At 46.9% G+C, this 16,029-nt stretch overlaps 5 protein-coding genes and 2 non-coding genes across 8 annotated transcripts; 4 read left to right on the forward strand and 3 right to left on the reverse strand.

Moving 5' to 3' along the window:
* The first annotated feature begins 39 nt into the window (after positions 1–39).
* LOC117903474 (dolichyl-diphosphooligosaccharide--protein glycosyltransferase subunit STT3A) lies at positions 40–3,732 on the forward strand. The gene is made up of 7 exons (XM_034815530.1): positions 40–173; positions 234–413; positions 620–948; positions 1,026–1,415; positions 1,626–1,913; positions 2,128–2,604; positions 2,801–3,732. Exons 2-7 carry the CDS (start codon positions 290–292, stop codon positions 3,353–3,355), a joined length of 2,163 nt encoding a protein of 720 aa, XP_034671421.1. The 5' UTR covers positions 40–173; positions 234–289; the 3' UTR covers positions 3,356–3,732.
* On the forward strand, positions 1,463–1,545 carry LOC117889650. Its single transcript, XR_004648527.1, has one exon. It is a non-coding gene; the product is annotated as a small nucleolar RNA Me28S-U3344 (small nucleolar RNA).
* Positions 2,644–2,726, forward strand: LOC117889651. Its single transcript, XR_004648528.1, has one exon. It is a non-coding gene; the product is annotated as a small nucleolar RNA Me28S-U3344 (small nucleolar RNA).
* A 495-nt stretch (positions 3,733–4,227) lies between the features above and the next one.
* Positions 4,228–7,754, reverse strand: LOC117903476 (cystathionine beta-synthase). The gene is made up of 4 exons (XM_034815531.1): positions 7,608–7,754; positions 5,889–6,115; positions 4,782–5,823; positions 4,228–4,715 (listed from the first exon to the last, which is right to left on the reverse strand). Exons 2-4 carry the CDS (start codon positions 6,109–6,111, stop codon positions 4,397–4,399), a joined length of 1,584 nt encoding a protein of 527 aa, XP_034671422.1. The 5' UTR covers positions 6,112–6,115; positions 7,608–7,754; the 3' UTR covers positions 4,228–4,396.
* A 959-nt stretch (positions 7,755–8,713) lies between these two features.
* On the reverse strand, positions 8,714–9,375 carry LOC117903487 (microsomal glutathione S-transferase 1). Its single transcript, XM_034815554.1, is given in 3 exon segments — positions 8,714–8,816; positions 8,819–9,050; positions 9,163–9,375. Coding segments are annotated over 3 exon segments (456 nt in total). The 5' UTR covers positions 9,295–9,375; the 3' UTR covers positions 8,714–8,724.
* Positions 9,376–11,223: 1,848 nt separating this feature from the next.
* LOC117903488 lies at positions 11,224–12,874 on the forward strand. Its single transcript, XM_034815555.1, has 3 exons — positions 11,224–11,418; positions 11,711–11,834; positions 11,905–12,874. Exons 1-3 carry the CDS (start codon positions 11,365–11,367, stop codon positions 12,120–12,122), a joined length of 396 nt encoding a protein of 131 aa, XP_034671446.1. The 5' UTR covers positions 11,224–11,364; the 3' UTR covers positions 12,123–12,874.
* Positions 12,750–15,586, reverse strand: LOC117903489 (probable nuclear transport factor 2). 2 transcript variants are annotated; one of them, XR_004649505.1, is made up of 5 exons: positions 15,371–15,586; positions 14,809–14,880; positions 14,630–14,728; positions 14,061–14,408; positions 12,750–13,428 (listed from the first exon to the last, which is right to left on the reverse strand). XR_004649505.1 is itself a non-coding variant. In XM_034815556.1 (4 exons), the coding sequence occupies exons 1-4, from the start codon at positions 15,476–15,478 to the stop codon at positions 13,315–13,317; spliced, it is 393 nt and encodes a 130-aa protein (XP_034671447.1). In that variant the 5' UTR covers positions 15,479–15,580; the 3' UTR covers positions 12,750–13,314. The 2 variants fall into 2 exon arrangements, 1 of the variants encoding a protein (XP_034671447.1); XM_034815556.1 differs by lacking the exon at positions 14,061–14,408 and having other exon boundaries at positions 15,371–15,580.
* Positions 15,587–16,029: the final 443 nt, after the last annotated feature.

Genomic DNA, 16,029 nt, shown 5'->3' on the forward strand with positions numbered 1-16,029 from the left:
CTTCTTATATCGATAGCAAAAAACCATCAACTTCACGGTGACAATGGCGTTCATTGTTCGTTCATGAACGTCCCAACATTCCTACCACTGCTGAGTTCCTGCCACGAATATAGTTCCATCGCGCAGTTTAAAAGTATTTTTTTGGTCCCATCATCAACTGTGAGCCAGTGCAGGTAATGTGCAGGACAAGCGCGTGCATTGGAGCTGTAACCCGAGCCCTTACCTACGTGTAGTTCTGTCCCGCAACACCCCAAATCCCAGCAACCGGCATACAGCGACCGGCAAAACCATGGCCGTGGACATTGGCGGAGGCGTGGGCGGTAGCGTCGCCAGCAGGGCCAAGGGTCTCCTCACCTGGGAAAAGCAGGAGCATCTGCTCAGGCTGGTCATCCTTATACTGGCCGCAGTGCTGTGTAAGTACCGCCATATGCATATGAAATGCATTTCAAGAAGCTAAAATATGTGTGTGTGGGCGTGTTGGAAAAAAGAACCAAACATTCAAAGCTGGTTCGTGGTCACCGCAAACCAGTTCAAGCGCTCCCCTATCGATAGTCACCGAATCGATAGGCGAACATTTGTGCCTAATCGACCGCTCTCCTCTTTTTCTTTCCGGCTGCAGCCTTCGCCACGCGCCTATTTTCCGTGCTGCGTTTCGAGAGTGTGATCCATGAATTCGATCCGTACTTCAACTACCGCACCACGCGGTTCCTGGCCGAGCAGGGCTTCTACAAGTTCCACAATTGGTTCGATGAGCGCGCCTGGTATCCGCTGGGCCGCATCATCGGCGGCACCATCTACCCGGGGCTGATGCTCACATCCGCGGCCCTGTACCGGATAATGTGGCTGCTGAACATCACTATTGACATACGCAATGTGTGCGTCTTCCTGGCCCCCTTCTTCTCCTCCCTGACCGTGCTGGTCACCTACGCTCTGACCAAGGAAATTCATGTAAGTTTCCCCCGTCCCTCCGTTGGAGGTTATGTTATGTTGTCGTGCACGTGGTTGTAACTTTTGTATCCCTACAGAGCACTGGTGCTGGCCTGGTGGCTGCCGCTTTGATCTCTATTGTGCCTGGATATATATCGCGGTCGGTGGCCGGGTCCTACGACAATGAGGGCATCGCCATCTTCTGCATGCTGTTCACCTATTATCTGTGGATAAAGGCGGTCAAGACGGGCACCATCTTTTGGTCGGCCATGTCCGCACTGGCCTACTTCTACATGGTGTCGTCGTGGGGCGGCTATGTGTTCCTCATCAATCTGATACCGCTTCATGTGCTGGCCCTGATGATCACCGGACGATTCTCGCACAGGATCTACATTGCCTACAGCACGCTCTACTGCGTCGGCACCATACTCTCCATGCAGATATCGTTTGTGGGCTTCCAGCCCATTCAGAGTTCCGAGCATATGCTGGTGAGTGCAAATTGAAATTTGAATTGCCGTCCCCTCCCCTTTTCGGATCCAAATATGATGATTACTTTTGTAATTCTTGATAGGAAGAGTATGAAACATAATGAGTACGAACAAACCGAACTGATTTGATCCTTAGATTCGATTACATTCCCCTCCGCTTTGATCAGTGAAAGATCAGACATTTAAAGCTTCTCTCTTGCACTTTTGCAGGCCCTGGGCGTCTTTGGTCTGTGCCAGATTCATGCGTTTGTGGACTACCTGCGCTCTCGCATACCCAAGGATCACTTTGAGCTGCTCTTCAAGACGCTGGTGTCGAGCATGCTCACACTGGTGCTGGTCGTGGGCACTCTGCTGACGATTACCGGCAAAGTGTCGCCCTGGACGGGACGCTTCTACTCGCTGCTGGATCCGTCCTATGCCAAGAATCACATTCCCATCATTGCCTCCGTGTCGGAGCATCAGCCCACCTCCTGGTCATCATTTTACTTTGATCTTCAAGTGCGTTTTTGTGGGCTGCTTACTGCTCTGTGGGGGACGGGGGATTGCCATTGATCCGCCAGTGATGAAAACCAACGATGCGAATGAGTTGCGACTTAATGCATTGCATGATTACCCAGCACTTTGATCGCTGAAGGCAGACACACGATCCTCTGCGGCGGCATTCTGCTGCTGCTGCTACAACTAATCCTTTTCGATTCCATTCTCGTTGCAGATTCTGGTGTTTCTCTTTCCCGCGGGCCTCTACTTTTGCTTCTCGAAGCTCACCGATTCGAACATATTCATCATTTTGTATGGCGTGACGAGCATCTACTTTGCCGGGGTTATGGTGCGCCTCATGCTGGTGCTCGCTCCCGTGATGTGTGTGCTGTCGGGCATCGCCATCTCGCATCTGCTGGCCAAGTACATCAAGAGCGTGGACGCGGGCGGCGCCGCCAAGCCCACGGATAGCAAGCGGCATCACAAGAAGCTCGAACAGCAGACGGGTGGCGTCAAGAGCGAGGTGGCCATCGGTTTTGTGGGCATAATCACAATGATGCTGATTGTCTACACACTGCACTGCACGTGGGTCACCTCGGAGGCCTACTCCTCGCCCAGCATTGTGCTCAGTGCACGCTCCCATGACGGTGGTCGCATCATCTTCGATGACTTCCGAGAGGCCTACTACTGGCTGCAGATGAACACACCAGAGGTAAGGCAAACAATTCTCCAACTAAATCCCCCCAAACCCCCTTCAATGATGACTATTTTGTAAATTCTTGATAGGAAGAGTATGAAACATAATGAGTACTAAAACAATTATCTGACGAAATTAAATCTCTAAATTGTCGTTAAGTCTTTGAAAATGAATCCCAACTAATTCGCTCATCTGTTGCTCTCACTTTCAGGATGCTCGTATTATGTCGTGGTGGGATTATGGCTATCAGATCACCGCCATGGCTAATCGCACGATTCTGGTGGACAACAACACGTGGAATAATACGCATATATCGCGGGTTGGCCAGGCCATGGCCTCGTCCGAGGAGAAGGCCTACGAGATAATGCGCGAACTGGATGTGGACTATGTGCTGGTGATCTTTGGCGGCCTCACCGGCTACTCCTCGGACGATATCAACAAGTTCCTGTGGATGGTGCGCATCGGCGGCAGCACGGATCGTGGGGCGCACATCAAGGAGAAGGACTACTATGCGGCCAACGGGGAGTTCCGTGTCGACAAGGAGGGCTCACCCACGCTCCTCAATTGCCTCATGTACAAGATGTGCTACTATCGCTTCGGCCAGATGTACACCGAGGGTGGCAAGGCCCAGGGCTATGACAGGGTGCGTGCGGCTGAAATTGGCAACAAGGACTTTGAGCTGGATGTCCTCGAGGAGGCATACACCACGGAGCACTGGCTGGTGCGCATCTACAAGGTCAAGGATCTGCCCAATCGCGGGGTCTAGGGGGCGATACGCCCATGAAACCCTTCAAGCATTCCATCTCCCTGTCCCTCTCCAGCTATCTCTGTCTCTCTTGTGTGGGTGTGTACTTGTATATTAGCCTCTCCCTATCCCTCTCTATCTTACGGAAACCGCATTTAGTAATCTCGCGCCCTGTCTCGCTCTCTAGCTGCCACTCTCTCTCTCTCTCTCTCATTTATGCCTGTGGGGCATAATCTTAGTTTTAAAATCATTTCATTTTTTTTTGCCTCTAGTATTTGTCCCAACTGTAAATGATGGCAGGAGCACACACACACATACTCTCTACACTGTCTGTGTGTGTGTGTGTGGGCTCTAGTGAGTTGCCCTCGAAAGGCGAGCGCCCCCAATATCCTACATTGTGTAAGCGAAAAGATCGAAATATATATTATATGTACTCCTATGACAAACCTGAACCACTGCAACTGGAGTTTCGTGCATTTTTTGGGTGTGGGGATCTTCATCAATTTGAAATTTTTAACCCATAACCCAACCAAAGCTCCCATTCAATTGTGAAACAGAAACTGCAGAAAGATATCGCAATACATTTTGTTCTTATGTAAAGCAGAAAGATGAATCTGCCTGAAGAATTGTTAAGCAGAAATGTTTTTCGCACTTGAAGCAAATTTGTTGGCACTTTGAAAACATTTTGAAATTCACAGAAACCATCATTGCCGCCATCTAGTGACCACTGGCGTCATCTAGTGACACTCACGTAATCTAATCTAGCCCGCTAGTGGACATTTACAAAACCAAACTCTCTTTGGGCGCCATCTACGATCACTTTTCGCGTGCAGTTGGCAGCACCTCCTGCAACGTTATTTTTGAATTCAAATACAAATTCAAATTTTTGTGTATATTTAAAATTCTTCATTTTGATTAAAAATTGGACAAATGCATGCGAGTTGGTAGTTAGACGAATAAGTTATCAGCTGGTCAGCTACAGTCAGTACATGGGACACAAACTGGGATTCTGGTTGGTGGTTTTCTGTTGCTCCTTTCATTTATGGATAGGATAAGTCCTCTTTAGTGGCTGTTGCCGTTGGTGGCGGTGCCATTACCATTGGCCGCCACCGTCTTCACCTTCTTCTCGGAGACAATGAATGAGGTCACATCCAGCTTGGTGGCCAGCGACTTGATCTCCGGCTTGCCGGCTGCACTCTTGCCCACAATAAGGACACTGGGATCCACCTCAAGGATGCGGGCCAGCTTGCCCAGCACTTCGGTGGGCTCCAGGCGAATCACGCGCTTGTTGAGCGCCTTCAGTGCGGGATCTGTTCGCTGGCGGTTCATGCTAACGATCTGATTGATCAGCGTCTCCTGCCCAACGACGCCCAAAATGGAGCTGCAACAGAGAGCGAGGGAGAGGTGTTAGAGAGGGAATTTCCCTTGAGGCTACGCTGCCACATACCCATCCTCAGCATCGATCATGGGCAGCTGGTCCACGCGATGCTGCTGCATCAGGGCAATGGCCTCGCCCACTGTGGCGCTGGACTGCAGCAGGGCGACGGGCGCGGGCAGCTCCAGTTGGCCAACGGGCAGGTTCCACCACCAGTGGCCGTGCTCGTTCACGGGCTGCTTGAAGCCGCGCGCCTCCATCCAGTTGTCGGAGACGAACTTGGTCATGTAGTTGCGTATGCCGTCGGGCAGGATCACCACGCAGCGCTGGCCCTTCTTCAGGCTGCGAGCATGGTCGAGGGCGGCCTGCATAGCGCCGCCACTGGAGCCGCCGCAGAGCAGACCCTCCTCGGCGTTGAGGCGGCGGCTCATGGGGAAGCAGTCCGCGTCCCCGATCTTGGTCCACACATCCACGACACCATCGTCAAAGACGGTGGGCGGGAAGTCGTAGCCGATGCCCTCCACCTCGTAGAACTGCACATCGCTCTTGTTCAGCTCCTTGGGGCGGGCCAGGACGGAGCCGAAGGGATCAACGCCGACGATCTTGCAGGCCGGTGCCTGCTCCTTGATCTTCCGGCCAATGCCGCTGATGGTGCCGGCCGTGCCGGCGGTCAACACAATCATGTCCACCTGGTTGTCCAGCTGCCAGAGGATCTCCGCGGCCGTGCCATCGTAGTGGGCCAACGGATTGCCGGCGTTCCGGTACTGATCCAACACAATCGAGTTGGGCGTCTGCCGCTGCAGCTCCTGGGCCACGTAGATGAGGCCCTCGGGCGAGTCGTAGGCCGCCTCTGTGGGCGTGCGAATAATCTTGGCGCCGAGGGTGCGCAGGGCCGACACCTTCTCGTTGGACATCTTCTCGGGCATCACGATGACGCACTTGTAACCCTTGACGGCGCAGGCCATGGCCAGGCCGATGCCCGTGTTGCCGGACGTCGGCTCGATGATGGTGAAGCCTGGCTTGAGTAGTCCCTGCTCCTCGGCATCCTGCACCATGCGGTAGCCGATGCGATCCTTCACAGATCCTCCAGGATTCAGGAACTCGCACTTGGCATCTATCAGAAGGAATCGTTTAATGAATATCAAAGGAGCAGACAAAAGGACTCTCATGATTACTTACACATTTCACACTCGATGCCCTCCTTTGCCGGGATGTGGTTGAGCCGCACCAGCGGCGTGCAGCCAATCACCTCGAGGATGTCCGGGGTGATCTTCTGCCTGTGTGCAATGCCGCGCTGCGTGTGCGGCGACCTCTCCTTCGTGCCCAGATGCCATTTGCACTTGGAGGGTGTGCCAGGATCAATATAATCGGCGGGCCTCTGGTACGGCTTGTTGGCTGACATCTCTCTACGTGAATGAAATCAGCGGAAGTGGAATAATAATTATAAGAGCTGCTGAATGCTGAATGCTGCTTACTGATTGCTGAATGCTGATTAAACACCACATGCCAGATGGCTTCTTCTGGCCTCTGGTGATCCCTAATCAGCCAAATAACAAAAACACGCTACAGATTTCTAACAATTTCTTGTCATCTCATGGTAGGCTGCATTATCGTGAGTTATATTTTTCAATCAGAAGCAAAAGGTCAGGTCCGGAAATATTTATTGGACAATGACGTGGTTGAAAAGTTCCCTACGACTGCCTTGGGGATGAATGACAATAGAGCGGAGGAGTCTCCAAGGTTTTCCTTATCAAACTGGCTGACGCAAGACGAAGCAAAGTAAGTGTCATCACCACACCTGCCTCTCTTTCGAGGACCATTCGATAGTTTGTCAGTTTGGATGAAAACAACAACAAAACTAACAGTACCATCGCTCATCTCTCTGAGAGCTGAGAGAGAAGCGTCACCTTATTACCAAATTCAGCTTGCTTAGAACTGCTACCTGAGCCGCTCGCAGGGAGTCAATCAGGTGCTTTCTCAGAGAGCGACCAACATGCATACATATGTACATATGTGTAAGAACTGTTATAATGAGCCTGCAAGTGTGACTCCGTTTCTCCATTACAGAGTTTATCTTGAGATGGCGTATGATCTTAGATCTAATTTCAGCATGGGGAAACATTGAATAGTTGTTTAGTTATCCCCCTGGGAATCTCTTCCCAAGTAATAAAAAAGGTCTTCAAATGTGTGCCGTCGCTTGCTTCTGTTTGGGTAGAGAGTGCCATATACCACTTAGCACTTTTTAACGAGCATTCATTATAGATAAGGTACGCCGCCAGGTGGCAGTGATTTACGCTACTCGAAACTGAGTAAATAAAAAACGGTGAGAGGGGGCCTGTTCCACATGGGTTCCACATTGATTTCTACCACATTGAAGTGCGCCACAGCGGGTCAAAAGCTAATGGTACACTAATAGTAATATTAAATATGCTAAACTGTTTTCCCAGTGTAAACACACTTATTTTCTAGCTGCCTCTCCCTTTTGCATTCCCGCTGGAAAGAAAGGAGAAAAGCAAGGCTCTAACTGTAGCTGGACTTTAGCTTCGCTCTCCTGCTCTCCTGATTATCTATTTTCATGCACACATGTTCACATAACACACTCTCTCACTTACATACATACATATGTACACAAGCATGTGTATTCTTGTTTCCACTCAAACAAAAAAAAGGCACAGACAAAAAATAGACAAGCACATGTTTCCCCCCCTACTCAGTGTATTTTCGTTGCCAAAAAGCCGGTATTCTAGCCATCGGGAGGTCGATGCGGGAGACGTTAGCATTTTCAAATGCTACTCAACGGAGAGTGTATGAGATGGCTGCAACTGCAGCTTGGCAGTGACCAGAGCAAAGAATCAGACCTGCTCAGTTTTACAGTTTACAGCTAAAACAAATACTTACTAATGCGAAGAAAACGCGAAACGTGTGAAGTGATGGCGAATGAGGGGACCGAGAGTGCGCGCGAGAACTGGTGCCGACCGCCACGATGGATGTGCCAATGAAACGGCCCCCATTCGGGTTATAATGTTTTTGGGCTGCTGGTTCATGGTATCACTATAATAGGTATGGCTATGAGCTGTTTGCTGCTCTTTAGGGGCCTATGCCATAGAAAAGTCTTGAAATTTTTCTGAAATATATTTTGAGGGAGCCTGTAGCCAGCTCTATGGCCAGGCAGAACAATTCGATTGCAAGAAAGTCGTTTGGCGTTGTTCTTCTTTCTATTACATTGCCTTTGCCAGAACTCACAAAATTCTCCAAAGTGGTAACTCAGAGGCCAATCACTGTGTTGCCCCTACCTTCAAGAAATTCTCCCGTAAGCGGTATATATCAACAGGCAACACCACCAGGTGAGAGAGAGAGCGAGTGAGAACAAGAACCGGTTAAGCAAGAGAGCGCTGCACAAGCGTTTACACTACTCAAGCTCGTTTCTAGTTGTTATACAATTTAAATATTTTATAAAACAATTAATTCAACCAGTTTGAAGCTACTGTGATTGGATTGAGTTGGTAATAATTACCAGGGCTGCAGTGTAGTGTGGGTCTTGCCGCAGCTTAGTGTAAACAGGGCAGCTACACAAAGCAGCTGCTCTCAAACGAACCGGTTAACAGCCAAAGTGCAGCAGAAGCATTTACACCGATGGCTTGATCTTTAATTACACTTGATTTATTATAAATTCTTAATTACATGCATAATTAAACACGTTTACAAAAGCGCCAAACCTGAATACAATCTCCCTTCAATCCGATAGCTTTTGAATAAGGAAATCAGATGTTGTTCATACATTTTCTTACGTAGGGGAATAAACAACGCAATCAGTTTTATGATTAAAATGAACCAACATCAAATCAAAAGCATGAAGATCACCATTGATCGATTTTAGTGTGAACAGAGCTTTAAAAAAACCAATGTATTTATGTATGTACGTGACGTTGTGCTTCAGCTGCAGCGCTTTACATACACATGCATTTATGTATAAAAAAAAAGTACATTAACATTTAGCTGTTTGTAAATCTAATTATTAAAAGGCAGCCGTCACCATGATTTGGAATGCCATGTACACGGTGGCACCGGCTGCCACAAAGAAGGACAGGGCGCGCGCCGGCTGGGGATCACGACCACGGCATAGACGAGGGTGTGGACAATGCGGGCAATACCCACGGCACGGAAGAGATTGATGGCCAGGAAAGCGCTGGGGTTCGTCAGCGTGTAGAGCAGGCCGATGATGAGGAAGGGCACAATGTTCTCCAGATCGTTGCGGTGGGCGCGGCGCACACGCTCCACATTGGGATCGTCGAATTTCACCTTCAGCTTGGGCGACAACAGATCCTCGGGATTGGCAAAGGTCTAGAATGTCAGGAGATAGAGAGATAGTGGCGGCACCATTAGTAAGTTTCACTTAAATGAGACTCTGACCTAAGCCCCAGCCCCTGCCCTAGCCACACACACACACACGCACCTTCGTCTTGAAGCGCTGCATTGCCGTGAGGACGCTCATGAACAGCATTTTGAGAACCAGAACGCCGGTCCAGAACACATAGCTCTTGAACACGGGGTTAGTAAGGCTGAGTAGTTCCACAACGCTGGCCATATTTCACTTGAGTCTAGATTTATTTTAGATTTGTAGATAATTTCTATTTTTGCTGCCGGCTCGCTCGACAGGTCTGCCCCACGCCGTGAAATTTAAACTTGTGAGAGCTTTAGTGCTTGTGTTTTCTTTATATCTATCACTCTCTCTCTCTCGCTCTCTCTGTTGCTGGAAAAGCTCTCTCAAAACTACAAGCAATTGTGTCGCGTCACTCTGAGACAGCTAGAAATGTGGGATGTTCGAGACTGTTTATGCTCTGTTGACACTACGCTAAAGACAAGAGCCATACCATCGACAACAATTGAAACCAAATTAATGAGCTGAGTTTAACCCTTAAAGGGAATCTTAAACTGAGCTGAATTATTCATTTTACAAAAATATTTAAGTCAAAGTAGTGTCAACAGGTTTTTGCAGCTGCGATGCAACAGAGGGAAAAGGAAGTGCACTTACTGCCGTTGCGAAGCGCGTGAGGCCCGTGAGGATGCTCATGGCAAAGATTTTGATGACCAGAACCGCCGTCCAGCCGAGGTAGACGCGGAATACCTCGTTCTCCATAGAAATCAACTCGGGATGCAGCATTCTGAGACCGGGGACCTTTCGCGTGCATTCGCAGACTGAATCGATCGTTGCACGCCAAGTAATGGAAATACTAGTAATATTGCGATTGATGCTCTGTACCGGCCACCCCAAAAGGGGTATATACTGGTCTGTCTGTGGAGTGTTGGCGTGGATTTGATTAGATCTATCATTTCCCAAGGGGATGGGTGTGCAATCAGCAGGGTATTCATTTACTTAATACCCGTTTTTCCATGATTAACATTTAATGAAACAACAAAAGCATACAAATTGCCGGTAATTAGCGTAAAATTGCAAAGACAAAAAGCTCCAAAGCTCAATTAGCTTTCGTTCTGGAAAATTGCTAGAAACGTAAACGTACCAACCCATCCCAGCTAATCCCCATACAAAAGTGGATGGGGGATTAATCGAGTGAGTGCAGCGATAAGCAGGGTCTATATATAGGTCGTAAGGTACATAGATTTTCCATATCAGCAGGTGCTTCAAAGCTTAGTGCTTTTTTGATAAGACCATTTCGTAACGGGGAAATCAATTGACATCATAAAAATGCACTTTAATAGGGTACGAAACTATTCTAAAGAGTGAATAGAATACCAGATACATCAACGGGTATAGACTTGGATGCAATTTTACTCTAAAATATTCAGAACCACACGGAAAACGGGTTACAGATGCAAACCTGATCGAAAACTAGTCGCTAACGGGGTGGCGATAAATCAGACATAAAACTAAAACAAATCTCTTCCAATCATAAGAATCTAAATGTATGTATAGTTAGAGTGCCCCCCAAAATTAGCAGACTTAACCTAATGGCCCCATTGCCCATTTGATTTCCGAGAGAGAGAGAGAGAATCTCGGCATAAATCTTGACATAACCTTCTAGCACTAAATCATTAGCCATGTGGAGCAGCAGCATAATAGACATAATTATAATTTCATAATAGGAGAAATAATGTATGCTCTGCCCCGCAACATAACAATAATTATGGTGGGGCACACAACAGTTCCCTCCCCATGCCCATGCCCATGCCCACTCTTCACTCAATCAAGAGGGCCTTCCTTAAGTGCACTCTGTAATATCGTGGGATGGCTGGCTGTGGTTCCGTCTTACAGCAGAAGGCACGCCAGGCGGTGTCCACTTCACGATAAACAGCAGATAAACAGAGCCACAAAAATGAAAAGCCTATTTCCTCTGTGGCCCTCTCGAGCCGCCGCCCAAAAGTGTAATTAATTAATTTCGCGCTCATTCGCCGGGGGATCCATCCAATCCGATCTGCTGCAGAGCATCAGAGATTTGCATTGCCTCTCGCTTGCCACACACAGCCGTCCGGGGGCAAGCAGCAATCAGTTTACGTTCCGCTTTGGTCGTGTACACGCTTAACGGATCCGATACCATCCCATCCATCCGCGTAAATACTTGTAGAATCGAAAGGATCGGGCAGCGTCTTCAAGCTGGATCACATCTTCGAGGATTACCAACGGCAACAGTTTCATAAAATGTCGCACGGCGAGCGTAAGGGTCGCCTCAATGTGGTCAAGTTTCTGGAATTGGTAAAGATTTTTTTCCAAGTGATCCTTTTTTTTGTTGTTGGACATTTGTAAAGTGAAAAAAGTGTTGGAGGAAAATGTGCTCGAAAGGAAGATGGATGCTTCCTTAATCCATGTTAAAGTTTATCCACTTGGATGGAACGGTTTTAATCCTAGAAAAAAGTTAAACTAAATGAGTATTAATCGTTTTATGGGTATTCCATTTGCTTACCCCTAAGCTGATCCAACACTGATCCCATTGAGTGTTGAGTGCCAAGCTCAAAGCCCTTTCGCTTCTTTTATCATCTCTCCTCAGGGGTTTGCAGTGGCCTGTTTGGTGCTGCACTTTTACAGCTTCAATGATCGGGATATTATGACATCGTTTCTGGCCACCGGCACCTTCACGGGCTACATTATCGTGGTGATTGGTGTGTTTGCTGGTAAGCACTGCGAATATAACCTTAATTTAATCCATAAAGAATCCATCACCATCTGCTTCCATTCTTGCAGGCGTTCTGATGCGGGCACCCATCCACAAGCGCATCGACATATTCTTCAGCGTCCTGGGCTGCGCCATGTTTGTGGCCAGCGGTGTGTTCATCATTGAGGCCTGGGAGTTCTCCTTCAGGACACGGACACGCGACCTGGCGCTGATCAAGGCCTCACTGTCGATCGTCAATGGCGTGCTGTTTGGCTTCGATGCCATCTTCACCTTTCGGGACAAGTGAAGTGAAGGCCGCACAAAACTTGTATTTTTTTTCTCTCTTTCATATGCATTTATTAGGCGTTAAGTCGATTCAGATTCAGAGTTCATTTACTTTATTTATTTATATATTTTTTACTCAAACATTCGCTCTTTAGAATAACACTAACCACACATACAACTGAATAGCTAACAACTTACTCGCGAGCTCCCCCAAGTTCTACCCTTACCCAACGTGCTATGCTGTGCTGATGGTGATGTTGTTGTTTGTGGTGGTGTCTTAGATTAATACAACTGCAGAGGTTCTAGCTACTCTAGCGCTATCCCTCGGGTGCATGCTTAGAGTTTAACACAATTGCAAATTGGAGACACTTGATGCATCTATGATTGTTACATTTTCAGATTGCTTTGCCTTTGCCTTTGCTCTACACAAAAATGGGTCTTAGTTTACATTTGCATACGTTCAGATCTAGTCTTTAACGATTCCATGCGTCGGATCGATGCGTTGGATTGCCCGAGAGTGAGACCAGAGACGCTCCTAGATACTCCAGCAGCTCGCATGCATCTAGCCTCTCCTCTCTGTTATTCAACGCATCGGACGACGATGGTTACAATTGCTTTTCTCTTAAACGCATCTAAGATTGCTCATACATTTTGCATACACGTTAGTAACTCTCTAACTCACGATGATCGTCCTTGTCCCCTAAACTCGCTTAAATGTAAGTGCAATAATTGTTGTTTTTGTGTGAGTTTTAGTCTCAATAAAAAGTAAATTGTCCGCTTTTTAAATTAGTCATTGACATGGAAAATGGAGCGCGGTACACGCTAATTTCATTTGCGTTTCGTTTACATTGTAATAGTAGTTAGAATTTAATTTCTTTGTTTATTCTGTTTTGTTCATAGCTGATAAACGTGAGAACTTGCAGAGGCGCTGCGTATGCGTCTGTGCAAGTGTATGGGCATGTTCATGGGCGTGGACCTCCACCCCATCCATTGATTGAGCTAGCCGTTGTTGATGTTGATGTTGGTGTTGAATAGTTGTTGAGTTGTTGAATTGTTGCTGCTGTTGTTGTTGTGCTTTCTGCTTATTTCTTGATGTTGGTGTTGAAAATAATCGTCATTGAGCTGTTCTTGTAGTTTTGTTGTTGTTGTTGTTGTCGAGTTGTTGTTTCTTCGCCGCATCTTTGGGTGTGGTTATGTATCTTTATGGATATTACTTATGCAGAATCGTGTATATTTAATCGGAAAATGTCGTGGGCCACAAAGAACGAGTTGGCATTGGCCTTCAGCGTAAAGACCTGCGAGAAGGCATGCGGGGGATCATCGTCGCACTGCAAAAGTTAGAAACCCAATCAAAATTAATAATAGATCTTCAATCCCTTTGGGTTTTTTTTAGTTTCGTTTAAAAGGCGTGCAAAAATCAATTGAAAAGATGAAAACAAACAAATTTCAAGCCGAGAGAGAGAGAGAGAGAGAGAGAGAGGGGAGTAATTAGGATACAACGCCAAGGCCGGACTCATTTTCCGACCATCAGATATACCCGCTACTCACGAGACTTTTGCTGGCCTACAAGTGCTTTTTTTTGTATTTATTCAAAAAGCAATTGAATCTTCTTATGGTAAACAAGGCCAAGATCTAGCTCCTTAATATTCGAGTTTCAGACAGACTTAGGAAGAGAGAAAGAGTAAACCCTTTTTGTGCTCTCACTCGTCGAGTAGGGGCATTTTTTTCTATGTTAAAAACCAACACAAAAAAAAAACAAAAATCATGCACAAAATAAAATGTGAGACATGTTAATTGTGGGGATTGATGAGAGAATCACGAGATTGGTTTAGGAATATTGAAAATTAGAAGATCAATGGGAAGGAGAAGAAGGAGGAGATGATGGCGCAAACAGCAACAGCAAAATGACAAACAGCAGAGTTAACGCTTAGGATGTACTTTCGTTACGTTACTGATTTACGTTAGATTCAGATTCGGATACGGAGACGGATACGAAGACGGATACGAAGACGGAGTTGGAGTCGTGGTCGTGGTAGGGCTTTGTGTCTTAGTTGGGTTACTGGGTTGAGGTTGAAGTTGAGGTATTCTTGGATTTCTTTGCAGTAAACTCAACAAAAGTGTCGCTTCTCTTTCTACTTGGCCTGGCCCGTGCCCGACTGCTCGCTTGGTGGTGGGAGAAGGACGGCGGCCCGGGGGGCTACACATCGTGCAGCGATAGCCGAAAGATATCGTGCTGCACAAAGAAACTACCGCCGACGGGCTTCAGCACAAAGGTCTGTATGTAGGCATGCGGCTGGTCCTCGTCGGTCTGCGTTTTGTTGTTGTTGTTGTTCCATTAATTGAATTTTCATTTGAAATATACGATATATATTTATACATATGTATATATATGGGTATACGTTTGCTGCAGGCATTGCGAAAGCAATCGAAAAGCGGTACGGTACATTTTCGAACAATTTCGAAATTGCACCGATACCTTTTTCGATTGCTCCCCCGCCTGGCGATTATGTTAGCCTTGGAGTGCCTTACCTTCAGACGTCCCAGGACATTGATGATAACTCCTCCATCGAAGGTGGGCTGCGAGTCCACAGCGGTTATCACTCTTGTAATCTTTTGAAAACTCAGGCTCTGTGGAACAATAAAACAATTCATAAAGATTCACTGATGTATGGTATTGTATATGTAGGAGGGGGAATGTGGACACTTACCTGGACTTTCTCTAATATCTTTGGAGCTCCTTGTATTTGGTGGCCCTCGAAGGTCATGAAGGATTCTGTTGCCTGGAAAGAGAATTGTTTCATGAAAAATCGTACATCATACTAAAATACATATGTACACAAACAGACACCCACACAAACACGCTTCTCGCAGCATATGTATGTACATACATACATATATGCAGGCATATATCATTGTATATACGTGTGGGCGCGCGTGTATTGGGAGTATGTGTCACACCAGACCGGGCCTATGGGAAGATTCGAGAAGAGGCATTAGATGAGGCGCCCCCCCTGAGATCAACCCAGGCCTCAGCATATATGGGATTTTGTGAATTTGCGCGCCCTTTTTTGTGTCCGCCTCGGATGAGGCCGAACGAGAGGAGGCGCACATTTTCAAGGGCGCAACGCACGTCACCTGTGCGCCAAGAGGAGGCGCAGCTGCGGCAGAGAGCAGCTCTACAATTGTTGCTGCCGCTGCTGCAGCGACACCTCTGCAAAGTTTCGCAAGCTGGAGCGTCCGGGGCACAAAAGCGAACACAGAAACACTTACGCTGTAGAAATTGACCACGCTAGCTCTGTTCGCCGGGTCGTCGAACAGGGCATAGTACTGCTGCACAAAGCCCTTGCCAATTTCTTCGTACTGGGGATTCAGTGACATCGTGTTCCAATTACTTTAGAAGCTATAAACAAATTAAGCAAAACTATTTCCGAAACTTCAAACGACCACACAAAAAATCACAGTTGCCAAGCGAGAGGTAGGGTTGTCAAAAATATATCAACATATCAATATATCGATATTGTGATATCTTTTCTGCCAAAATATCAATATATTGTTATTTTTGCGATATTTTCTTATATTTTATATTTGGTCCGAAATTTCTCAGAGATTTCTGGAAACAGGAAGGGGAAATTTATGCAGCAGTTGTGGTTTTTGTGTGATGATAGTGAGATAGAAAAAATTAGGATTTTTGTGCAGTGAACAAGTCTGTTCGTGTCAAAAGATTAAATATGTAAGCAAGAAAAAGTCGAACAAGTCAAATTTAAAACGCAGATATTTTTTCAATTATACATTTTATATAATTTTGATATATATTCCAAGAAAGAGATATCACCGATATGTTATTTTGTAAATGTATGTGACAACCCTAGCGAGAGTTCCGATGGAGTATTGAGTGATGGCCGGGCACAACCGATATCGAAGGGAAAAAT

Source organism: Drosophila subobscura, chromosome A, assembly GCF_008121235.1.
Source record: "Drosophila subobscura isolate 14011-0131.10 chromosome A, UCBerk_Dsub_1.0, whole genome shotgun sequence".
Classification (NCBI taxonomy): Eukaryota; Metazoa; Arthropoda; class Insecta; order Diptera; family Drosophilidae; genus Drosophila; species Drosophila subobscura.